A 12691-nucleotide genomic window follows, 5' to 3' on the forward strand; every position below is an offset into this window, starting at 1 on the left:
GGGGGAAACAGAAGACAGAGAAACTAAAATTGGAAAATATGATGACGAAGACAATAAAAACAACAAAGAGTGAAATAAATAAACACAAATACAATATTTTAGTTTGAAACTTATATCTTGTTTACCGGTTGACGCGTGGATAATTTGTTAGCTAACTTTACAATGCTCTCTGTTCTTCAAGTCCTAATACAAATGAAAATCTTTAGACTTGTTATGAGAATCCATGGCAACTTTATTTAACAGAAAAAGAAGCAATATACTACCTCACCCCACCCTCATTGTGACCAGGCTTATTAGTGTTACATATGTTGCATTTTGTGCGCTTTGCCCAGTTGACATTGGCACACCTGAAACAGAAGCACAAACATATTAGAAATGATCAAAGCAAGTTACTCAAGAACTATGTTTTCCTTGTCAGTCATCTTGAAGTGAAAAATAAGATTCAGTAGCTAAACTGCTTCTTATAGCTATCAAATGAAATTTGACAGAAAATATCCAATTCATAGAACATCCCGTGAACTTAAGAAGTTACCAGAACAGTAGAAGTATAAGCTGTTTTAGGTTGTTGGCACATTGGAGAAAAAGGGATGAGGGAGAGGATAAGGGAGGAAGCAAGGAGAAAGAATACCTTGAAACAATAACGGTAGAGCGAACAAAGACACTGTGAAAACGGTTAACAATTTCCCTCACTAAACTGCCAGAACATGATTTGACAAAAATCACTTTCAGAAACGAAACCCCAGAACAAGCTAGGTTGCAGTGTCTAAAAATTAAACCTACTACTCCCCAAAGGTTTAATGTCCTTGTACTACCGTTTTTCAAACTTTCCTGAGTATCATTTAGCATCCGTAAGTGGTTTTCACTTTACAGTTAGAGGCGAATTTCGGGATAACAAGTCAAGCAAACTTTAATGGAAGAAAAATACCATACAAAGCCAGGTTTTGCAAAATATTTCAATTTTGAAATCAGTCAAAACAAACCTTGAATGATATACAAAGTTACAATTTTTCAGTTGAAATTTCGCCGAAACACGATATGAATCAATTCAGTCAAAACATGATACATTTCTAAGTATAAAATATAAAGTTTCGAACAAAAATTTTCAACATAAATTTCAACCCATTTCGTTCACTTTTCTGGCCAAATCACTCACATACATACACTCACATACAAGTGTGTAACAAGTTGTTGAGCAGTAGTGGAACCATCGAAAGAGATGCCTTGCTGCATTTGTGGAATATTTGTGCATTATTCAAAGCTGAAAGATTATCGCGTTCAAATGTATACAGCAGCGTACAACATTTACTACCAACCTAGGGTCTGAAGCCAAACTACCATTTTGGGTGTGTTTTTATAAAATCAAAGGGTTCCACTATATTTAGAGGGCCTAAAATAGGGTTTCCTAAAAGTTTTGCCATTTGGGGCTCAAAACTAACCACCGAAACCTTCACCGAAATTTCATGGTTTCATGAAATAATTTGGTTTCGGAAGGACACATGAAAACCTTCCCCAATAAGATCTCTGTCTGTGTTTGTTTGTTGCAAAAAGAAAAGAAAATCATACAGCAATCTCGTACTCGTGACAAGAAAATTATGCATTTGAAATTTAAACTTAATATGGTATGCAATTCCATAATTCCTGATTTTCAGGAATTTCATCTTCACACAACTTATGGAGCCCAATTGAAGGACTTTAAGGGCTTGCAGTCATAGGCTTCTAAAATTTCGGTACCCGATCTTTAGCCCAACTGTGGGTTTAGTAGAGTATTTATTTCTTATCTTTTATTACTGTTAAGTTGTCCCCGCGGGAGTAGGATATGTCAAGTCCCTTTCTTTATTCAGTTTTAGTTTCCATTATTGCGTCAGTTTTGTAGACAGTTAAAAAAAACTCCAACTTAGCTCATGCCAGGAAGGAATATCCTTTCTTAATTTGGTTTGTTATTTCCTTGTTAGATTCAATTAGTTTTCCTTGTCAGATTCAATTAGTTCAGAAAAATTATAAAGACGGTTGTAAGGCTACACTACAGCCTACGATTTAACGATGGAATGGAATTAAGGTTTAGTTTTATTTTGAAGTGGAGGTTGGTGCTTCTCCTTTCTCTTTCTTCTCTCCCTACTCCTTTCTCTCTCATCTTTCTTTTAAACTACTGTTTATGTTACTGTTCACAGTCCTGGAACAGCCCCTTATCTTCTCTTTCTTTTTCTCTTATTCTGTTTTATGCCCATCACTTGCAGATCCTTCTCTCCAATCTACATCACCCCTGCTTGCAACACCAATATGTTCAGAAAAACCCCACTTATATGACACTAAGATTTTTATCTAATATCTACAAATATTCTGCTATCATTCTCGTTTCTTACAAATCCTATCCAATGTCCCCAAATCCGGTTGAGAGATCAAGAATCTTCCATTAATTTGCTACAGTGTTTTAAATGAAATATTACCTATAATACATTGAAAGAGAGTTGGACACCATTGTTAACCCACACGCACAAATCAGCCTAGTATTTAATTGTAGCTTTCACAACATCAGACCCAATGCCAATTGACATAATTAGGAGTATCACCATATTAATGTCAAACAAGAAAACCTTGAAACCACCAACTGAAAAACTGATGAAAGAAAAGACAGAAATAAGAGAGAAAATATCACCACAAACAAACATGAGATGTTTTGTTTGTAGAACATAAATTCTAGAAATTTTACAGTCACCCAAGCAAGAGATATACAAAATCTTGAACATGGGTTGCAAAAGTCTTACATTGGACATGGCCAATCATTTGGACCAAAAAGTCCGGTAGTAGCACCAACACCTCCAGCAGAACGACCACGGCCCCCGGAGTCATTTGCACCATGGCCTCTACCTCGACCACCAGCACCAGCACTGCCGCCAGAAGCACCAGCAGGTCGAGCACTTCCACAACGGTTACACACACCACGGAATGCAAAGTTTACATTGGAACAACTGCTAGCATAAAGTAGACCATGAGAACTCATTGCCACACTCTTAGTAACATAAAAATACTAGAAGCATACAAAGTACAAGAAAGAGCTGCTCACCAATGTCACATCACAGACCTTGTATTCGGACACAACCAGTCTCCATCTTGTTGCCATGCTTTCCCTGAAGCATCACCCCGACCTCTACCTCTTCCTCCACCATCATTCAGATCCCCAGCATCTTCCTCCTGTCCACCATAATCACCACTTGGATCTCCCCCATTATTCCCTGAGTTATATGTGTGATCTTCTTTGGTCTTCGACTCCGCTATGAAAACTCCAATTGTACTACCATGGAACTCCTTGTTGTTGAACCACTCAACAGCAGCCAATGCTGCATGTGGATCCTCAAATGTAACTGTCGCATCTCCTTTTGGCTCATTTGTTACTTTGTCTCGATAGAACCATATCTTTGGTCGACCAGTTCTTTTGTCTTTCTAATGGAGCATGAAATTCAAAGTGAAAAAAACATAAAAATTAGTTTAGCTTCCAATCAAAATGTTCTCCATAAAAAAAGGGTAGCAAAATAACCAAGAAAGTGGATTTAATTGATACCTGTGAGGACTCCCTACCTTTAGCAACCCTATGGTGCCAAAAAACTCAGCTAGCATATTTTCATCAGTTCCATTAGGCAAGTTACAAACATACACAGAACCATTTGATGGAACACCTCTTCCTGAATAGCTTGCCATGTTAAATGATATAGCCAAACCACATGAAACCTCAGCAAATATAACCAGCACCAATTTCTGAGCAAAGAGAAATTATTTCAATTATCATGTCCATAGGTGAGTGAAACACTCTGCACATACTCTTTTAATAATTTAGACCATAAGGAAGAACCATGCTACTAAAAAGAAGTCACATGCGAATATCTTCCATCATCAACTTAAAAATGCTTGACAAACAGTCAAAACAACTAAAATTACTACCTATAGTGACCAATGTATATACGAAAACAACTTTAAGAAATTAGCCCAACAGGTAGAAATCTCTGCCAGTAGCACATTTTTCAAATTACCACTAATTGTATATGTTGAAGACTTCCCAACATCATCAATTCTTCGGTGTAGCTTACAAAGCGCTACTTCAATTAATTCCAATTACCTTTGTCTCACCAGATCAAATTATCTTCAAGCTATTTAAGTTAATGGACTCAAGCTTGGGCAAATTATACAAAATAATAAGTCTCCAATAGCCCCAACCAAACAGGAAATCAGGGTTTCTGCTTCTAAATCACAATAACCCTAGATTTTAAAATCAACTGAGAACCTGCAGGTTAAAGGCTATTCCAAACACTACATTTCATATTTATTCTATCAGATTTCTTCTGGTTTTTGCATCTAATTGTGTCATAAAATCTCCGGAAGATGGAAGAAAATACTACTACGAAGATGAAAAACAAAATATAAGAAAATAAATCGCGTCACAAAGGGAAAACCTAGGGACTATAAGATTGAACTCACCTGAATACGAATCTGACGGAAAACAGAGACGGAATCAGAAATAGTGACGTGAAATCGAAGAGAACATGAGAAATCTTTCGACGGAACGATGGGTAGAGGGTGGAGAGTGGAATCTAGGAGAATTACTGCGCGATATGTATAAATAAAACCCGTATCATATGAGTGTCCGGGCTTGAGCAGGCCTTGGCTCCTCCGTTGGGCTACGTTTAGGAAGCCAAGCCCGAATTCAGGCCCAGCTGGGTTTGGGTTAACCGTTTGGGTGAGTCCTGCCCAACAAGTATATGTATGTTTATAAACACTACTATGGGCAAGTGTTTTCTGTCCGGGAGTCCCCGCCCCTCATGCCCAGGCCAGACCCAGGATGGGCACAGTGGTCATTTTATGTTCATATGTTTGTGGCTTAGGGGCTGCTTCCAGACAAAAAACCTTGTCCCAAACACTATATCACAATCGTGGGGAAAAAGGCTAGTTGCGAGCTGCCAAACCAAGTGTCTATCTCTCTCCCCAACCCTGCCAGCCCATCCCGAACTCCCTATTGGTGCATGGTGCTAGATTGCGAAAAGTGAGCAGCATGCCCAACCCTCACACCATACTTATTATATAAAAGGGAATCCTCTATACCCCTTGGGTGTGGAGAAGTGTCACTTTTTTAGGAACAAAGCTTTATGGGTGGAACATAGGGGCACACCATGTGTTTGATCGTGGCCTCTATGTCCCACATGGAAAACACTTGCTCTTTGTTTTAACCTTACTTTATATATTCCCATATCCATTTACATTGTACACTAGTCTCTCTTATAACTCTCTCAAATAAGGGGGTCCTCTTAGGGGAGGAGAATAACATAACAAAAGATAGTCCTATTAGGCCAAATTTTGTGGATGATTTTCCACCTCCCTTGTTCAATCCTCATCCAAAAAGATGAAAAAACAAAAGAAGTCTATCTCTAAGGTCCTTAAGTGTAACTTAAATTCCGAGATTGATAGTTCATGAGTAGCTTCTTCAGAGGAGGACCTTTTGAAGTCTAGCATTTTTGAATCCTGAGAACGAGAGGATTCTGAGGAAGTTATTTCATTCCTTCATATTCCGGATTGGCATGTAACTTCTTCAATTGATCTCAATCAAGTGGAAGAGACGTAATTGAAGCATACTAATGTGATTCAACATGTTGACGACACAGAAGAAATGCCATATGTAGAATCCAATAGCCATGCCATCTATATAGGACAGAACCACCGTATAAGATTTGCCTCGTACTACCTTCGCTCGAAGGAATGTAAAACTTAATTTACGATATGTTCATTTGGTCCACATATTTTCTTTACTTTGCCTCATATAAGGATAGCGTGGTGCCTTTAGCTTCTTGTTAATTTGGCTTGTATTCTGCCTTTTGGCTGTCTTCTTGTTTATTTTCTTTAATATATTTAAAAAAAAAAAACCTAATTTAACTTTACCTCCTCAACCCTTCATTTTGCACAGTCTGTGTCTCTGCAACTTCCTCTTCTTCAACTGTCATAGTCACCATTGCACTTTTTGATCGCGACAAAGAGTAGGTTAGAACAACAAAATTTCCCTTTCAACTTTTTAGATGAAAACAAACAAAGCATATGGCTCATTTGATCAGGTGAACAAACGGGATACAAGACACGCCCCCAGTTGAGCTGATGGCATTCTCTCTCCTCCCTCTGTTAGGTAGCTTCCGAGTGGTGTTTTTTGCCGGCGTAACTTACATTCCTAGACTGGAAAAGCTCCTCCTCTTTGTTATAACCCTCGTTTGTTTTGTTGGGAAACTTTCCACAAAATGATATTTTACATGAAAGCTTCCTCCATGTAAACAACTTTATATTTTTTAGGGTTTTTTTTATTTTTATTTTTATTTAACAAATATTAAAAAAAAAATCCAATTTTACAAGTAATATTTCATTTACTATATTTTACATTAAAAAAAAAAAAAAAAAAAAAAAAAAAAAAAAACCCTATGTATTCATTAGGTGAACAATTGGGAACAAGAAATTGGATCATTAATAATTCATTAGGAGAGATCCTCTACCTGCTACCCACTTACATTGGTATCTTACACACCAAGCTAGTAGCTAGTAACGAAATGGTATATTTAATGAAGAGAGAGAAAGGGACCAACTATATAATGGACAGTTCATTGTGGCATGATCAAACAATCGGATGTGTATGAATAAAGGGGAAAGGGACTCTGCCAGTCTACCCCCTTATGCCCAGACACAACCGGGCGTGAAAATACTTAGTTGTAGCAAGAGCAACTGTCTAGGCTTAGGGAACGCTGACGGATAGTTGTTCTTTCTACTATCAAATACAGTTTGTAGTCAAATGCCGACGTTTCTCTTCCTCTCATATGAATAGAAGTAGATAAACGGGAATTAATTCTAACTCCCACATGATGAAAAAAAAGCAAAAGGTCTCCACATAGAACACGCTCAAGTTCTGGAAAGCTTTAGCCATAAGCAATGTGCTCCGGGAAGCAAGAGTGACAAGGATTCCAACGATTTCAATTTGCTTGATACAAAATTTGCGATGTCAAGTCTTCAGACAAGCACCCCAACCAGGTGTTTGATGGCTGGACAATAGGACCCAAACAAGCACCCCAAAACATGGGCACACACCCCATGTCCTCCCAACCTGTAGGCTCCCAACTGGTTGGAAATGATCTTTTTCCATATGACTGGGCCTCTATTGTGCAGTAGAGGAGCCCCTTCCCTATACAATGTGCTGCTGGAATTTCACTCTTTGATCTCCAAAGTAAGAAGGAAGTTGGTTTTAGCATTTTAGTAGGAACTACAATATAGAGCCCCATGATTAGCAAATTAGGCCAATATAAAAAAGAGTAATTCACTCTTTATTGTATTGTGTCTGTTCATACCCGCTCATGGTTCAAAGAATCGGTATTAGATCGCCCGACTCGTATAGGAATAGGCTGGTGACGATACTGATTCCACACCGATCCTATATCAGCAAATCAATACTGACAAAGGCGAAAAAGGTAAACAAATCCAATTTTAAAAAGAAAACCAGGGGTAAATCATTCTGATCCAGACTGATACATGCCGAACTGGACCAGTATCGGCCAAGACCAATCCCAACACAGATTACTAGAAGTTGTATATTAGGAATTGGGATAGGGATTTGTGAACCCTAGGATGGAGTGGACCAACTCCTGGACTGAAACTGAACCAAAAAAAAAAATCTACATTCATAGCTATTGAGCACATAAGCTGCTGTATTCAACTAACCCAAAATCCAGCCATGACAATGAATAAAACCCTACGATCAGACTAACTCTTGGACTCCTAATGCCAATAGGAATGGCCAACATAGGACCATTTCAGGTCTTTCTTCTCCTGGATTTTGCTACTGCATCAAAGAGATCTCCTGAGAAAAAGTCTATGAGATAGGGTTTTGTCTCCTAAAATAAATAAATAACCAAAAAATAAAAGACCAAACAAACAAACAAACAACTAGAAGAGCTACATTGTTATAGCATTTTGAGCATACAGATCTTCCACCTGAGGAATTGACATCAACAACATAGAGATTCCAACAACCAAATAAGGGAAATTTGACTTCATCAAGACATCAAACTGAGACTTTTATAGCAATAGCCGAAGCTAAATGAAGCCTTTTCTTTCTTATGGATAACCAAATGGGGTAATTATCTATCCAAGGAATTGCTAAGCTGTTGCACATATAACATCAAGCTATTTGGGTTCCAACTCAGAGGCTTATTAACACCCAATTCTCAACCCAAAAGAGAACAGACATTTTCATCCCTCCATGTCATTCTTTTTAGAATGAGTTCCCTAATTTTAGAACTCCCATTCAAGAATGGGAGAGTTCTCATCAATAGTAGAGGTCCGAAAACTAGGATTATCCAATTATTTCTTGTGAATCAGATTAAACCAAGTAATTTCAGGAGGAAATATAATTCTCCATCCACTTCCCAAAAGTTAGTTCTCCATCACATCAAATGGAGGAAGTTATAATCAAGCAACGCATACAATTCTTTAACCAATCAATGAGAATGAATAATTTTACTTTAAAACATTGGAAGTTTGGTCTTAGCATGAATTCAAAGAACATTATAATTTAATTCGAATTTTAACTCAGTGAGTCATAATGCTACAACAGATCAACATCTCCCAAACCCAAAATAAAGAAAGCTAAGATTGGAAGCACAAGACGTTTTACCTTTCGTTTGGTGCTTCTTAATTTCTTTCAGCTTCCATTGACATTCAGATTCCAGTAAGAAAGCTTCTGTATGGGTTAATAATATTGAAACCATCACAAGCTTCAGCTATGGTTTCCTTGATATAACCTGCAAAAGAAGGAAAAAAACACCCAGATTCCAAGCTTCCCGGTCTTGCATCCATCAACTATTGTACAAAATCAACTGAATTTCTCAACAGATAAATCCACATCCAGAAAAGCCCTATGAGAAGATCTCCCTAATGATTAACTAGCAGCCATCTCTTCATCAGTCTTCAAACCTAGAGTCACCTCAAGTTTCTTCCATGCATTTTGAAAATTAGGTGGAAACTTCTTCTTCACTGTTCTGATCACCCCCTTCGCTTCCTTCACTTTTGAATTCTTCACCAGTCCTTCAACCAAATGCCTCATAGTCCCGAAATCCGGAATCTTATCTTTACTTACACTCTCCTTGTAAACCTCAAAGGCCCTGTTAAAATTCCCATTTCTACATAGATGATAGATGAAAGTCCTAAAAGTTGCAGCATTAGGAGCACAACCATTCTCCTCAAGACCATCGTACACCTTCTTAGCATCCTCAATCAAACCATGCTTACAGTAACAAGTCAAAAGGTAATTGTAACTGATGGTATCTGGTTTCAACCCAACAGCGTTCATCTCTTCAATCAGTGCCAATACATCCTCCGGTTTCCCATGGTGAGCCTGCATTATCTTCACATTATATGCACAAACATCTGGAGAACCCTTTTCAACCATTTCATTCCAGATTGTCTCAGCTTGATCGATCTTATTATTCTTATACAGAGAATCCAAAATCGTGGTAAAAGTAATTGCAGTAACCTCTATGCCTTTCTCTTCCATTTCTTTCAAAATTGGAAAAGCCGATTCCGGGGAACCCACCTCACACAACGACTTAATAAAGATACCATAAGAAATCTTATCAGGAGAAACATTATATTTTTGAGGAATTTCATAGAACATTTTGGGTACCTGATCAAATTTCTTGCACTGATTAAAAGCAGACAAGAGGGCATTAAAGGATATAGCAGATCTCTTTGTGCCGAGCTCATCCATCTGCTCAAAAGTCCGAAGGGCATGATCAGTCATTCCTGCAAGGCCATAGGATCGAATTAAGGTGGCAAGGAAAGGTTCTTGGCTTATCTTAGGATCTTTCTTGTGAGATTCAATCAGAGCTTCAATGTCGCCAAAGCGACGAGATTTGGCGAGGCGCTTGACGGTGAGGTCTTGAGCGTAGCGAGATGAGATGGGAGACTTGTAGCGGTCGGAGACAGAGGAGTAGATAGCTAGGGCTTTGTCTGGGTCATGCTCTGATCGGAGTCTGGCTTTTGCTGCAGAGATGGAGATTGTGGAGGTGGAGGTGCAGAAGCGACGGGCATGGCGTATGCAAGCCATGGAAGACATTTTTCTCGAACAGAGTTTTCTGTTTGGTGTTTGGGTTTGTAAAGGTTTCTCAGTGCAGAGAAATGTAGTTAGGGTTTTAGTTAAAGTCTAACGGTATAAAACGTGGTCGGATCTAAGACGAACCCAAAGGATGAACCAGACCAAAAACCCGGTCTATTTTTTGGGTAAAATGTAGCAGCTCACTGTATAAGTTGCAAGCGGTTGATCTGGTAATAGTTAATCTGAGCCGTCCATTGGTTTCAATTGATTGCTTGATGCTTTGGTCTACTCTCCCATTGTTTGTTTGGACAAACCCTAGTTGCACTATTGACTCACAACTTTAATCACCCCTAACATTCGAACTCTTTATCACTAGGTATTTAAAATTTTTGTGATTGTGTTGATATATAAGCAATTAAATAATAGAGAAAAAGATCTATGTCGGTTTCGCATAAGCAACGCCCAAATCGAAGATGCTTCAATGGGAGTCCTCAATAGCCTTGTGTGTTGTTGTTATTGTTTGCATCAGATTTTATTCCCCATCTATACATCTATGATTTTAGTGGAGACTATAACGGTAACTTATAACTAAAAGAGAATGGACTTCACACAAAAGATCAATTTCAGAAATGTAAGATGATGATTGCCCTTTTTTATTTTGTTTTTGTTTTGTTTTTTTTTTTTTTTTTTTTTTTTTTTTTTTTTTTTTTTTTTTTTTTTTTTTTTTTTTTTTTTTTTTTTTTTTTTTGTTGGCAGCCAGGCGGGTGGGCGGAATAGAAACCATTTATTTTGAGTATTCTTGTCCTAAGAAGATTCGAAGAGATATCTTTAGTTTGTGGTCTCCTCCTAAAAGGCTTGGGGTGGATATCATTGTGGAAGCTAAGGCACCGTTTGATAACGTTCCTAAAAACATGTTTCTGCATTTTTTTTTGTCGAGAAATGGAAAAATGGCCTTAAAAGCGTTTGATAAATCTATTTCATTCCACCAGTTTTTAAAAACGTAAATAGAAGTTTATGACAATATATGATACAAGAAATGTGAATGGCCGTTGTTTTTAGAAACAAGTTGAAACCAAACTATTGAGGAAAGGCCTGATAAAACATCGATCAAAAGGCAATTCGTTTATCAAACACCAAAAAATTCTTGAAGGTAATCCTTGACGCCATTATCAATGTTGTAGATCTCGATGTAGACAATTCGAGAGACAAGTTTATCAAAAACCTTAAAAAATCCGTTTCTGTGAAAAATCGTTTTAATGTTTCTAGACCTAACAAGTTTCTAGTTTATCAAACACCAACCCAAAAGTTGGTACTAGGTTGGGTTGTGGGTTGTCGACCCAACCCCGACCGCGGCACATGTTAGCAATTTTCTTAAGGTACATTTTAGCAGGCCACCCCATCTGCACATTCTAGGTGAATTGGCACATAAAACTTATGTAACGGTATTGACAGATCAATAACCCCCAATGACGATCCCCCAAAGCTCCAATAAAACAAAGGACAAAGAGGGAGAAATATGGAAATCAGATTCAAAGCAAAGTCTCAAACCTGGGCAGAATTAGGGCTTCCTGCGAAGCATTGATGGAGCTCAAATTCAAGTCGAGTGTAGGTCCAACTAGGAAGAACAAAACCCCAAAAGATCTTTCAGTTTGGCTGGTTAGTTTGGGAGATCTGAAAGTTCTAGATTTCGGGTCTCTAAATAAGGAAACTGAGATTATCTTGTAGAAGAAAATTTAGCCGTTAGATAGGGCTCATGTGCTGGTAGAGTCTCTCCTAGGGTGTCCAGCAAAACCCCAAAAGGTCTTGCTGATCAGGTTACAAACTTAGGAGATATGGCACTCGATTGAAGCTTCAAACCCTAACTTCCTCTTGCTGATTTCGAACCTGTCTAAGACTGTTATCTGCATCTTCAATCAGATTGACAGCTAGTCTTCAAACAATGATTAGATTACTCTCAAATCACTCACCTGTAAATCAAAATAAGAGAAAATAAAGGGAAAAAATGGTCTACAATTCCGATCTCGTACAATTTCGTGAAATACCACCTTCAGGGGGTGACACGTGTATTGATACCAATGCAATGGTCCAGATCTGATTTAAATGCATTTTCACTGATTTAAGGTTTTATTAGTTATATCAGATCTGGACCATTGTATTGGTATCAATACACGTGTCACCCCCCAAAAGTAGTATTTCACGGAATTGTACGAGATCGGAATTGCAGACGATTTCAACCCGAAAATAAAAGGTGGAAAGGGACAATTCAATGGAGGATTAGAGGGTGGAAATGGAAGTGGTTGGATTGGGTATTCACCCCTCTAATTTATGTACCTCACCCTCTCAAAACTGAGGCATCTCACCCTCTCAAATAACAGCTCTCTTAACCATGAGCTATACTCAATTTTCATCTATCCTAATTGCGTTTCAAAGTTACAGCAATGCCTATTTTATAGAGTTTATGACTCCTAACTTTTTTATTTTTTGTCTTCGAGTTATACCCAAGGCATCTCGTCTCTCTTCTCTTCCTTATTTTTGTTTTTTTGGTTCTGTCCTCACTATCTCTCTCTACTCTTTTTTTTTTTTTTTTTA

The 12691-nt window shown here is 38.0% G+C and overlaps 2 protein-coding genes across 4 annotated transcripts in view; both read right to left on the minus strand.

Moving 5' to 3' along the window:
- The window catches only part of LOC122079597 (transcription initiation factor TFIID subunit 15), a 9809-nt gene extending 5147 nt beyond the window's left edge, over positions 1–4662 (minus strand). Inside the window, exons 1-5 of one of the 3 annotated variants that reach the window (XM_042646198.1) lie at positions 4468–4662; positions 3574–3750; positions 3080–3438; positions 2763–2966; positions 264–347 (exon numbers count right to left, since the gene is read on the minus strand). In XM_042646198.1, the coding sequence (XP_042502132.1) occupies positions 264–347; positions 2763–2966; positions 3080–3438; positions 3574–3693 (767 nt within the window). In that variant the 5' untranslated portion in view covers positions 3694–3750; positions 4468–4662. The remainder of the gene's footprint in view (positions 1–263; positions 348–2762; positions 2967–3079; positions 3439–3573; positions 3751–4467) is intronic. The other 2 variants (XM_042646199.1, XM_042646197.1) reach the window with 2 other exon arrangements.
- A 3891-nt stretch (positions 4663–8553) lies between these two features.
- LOC122078624 (pentatricopeptide repeat-containing protein At4g36680, mitochondrial-like) lies at positions 8554–10187 on the minus strand. The gene has a single exon (XM_042644693.1). The coding sequence runs from the start codon at positions 10121–10123 to the stop codon at positions 8948–8950; it is 1176 nt and encodes a 391-aa protein (XP_042500627.1). The 5' UTR covers positions 10124–10187; the 3' UTR covers positions 8554–8947.
- Between the last annotated feature and the right edge of the window lie 2504 nt (positions 10188–12691).

The sequence above is a fragment of the Macadamia integrifolia genome, chromosome 5, assembly GCF_013358625.1.
Source record: "Macadamia integrifolia cultivar HAES 741 chromosome 5, SCU_Mint_v3, whole genome shotgun sequence".
NCBI classification, from domain to species: domain Eukaryota; kingdom Viridiplantae; phylum Streptophyta; class Magnoliopsida; order Proteales; family Proteaceae; genus Macadamia; species Macadamia integrifolia.

What these genes read in the sequence shown, in the direction of transcription:
- LOC122078624 (XM_042644693.1), bottom strand. Translation starts at nt 10,123, where the DNA reads ATGTCTTCCATGGCTTGCATACGCCATGCCCGTCGCTTCTGCACCTCC.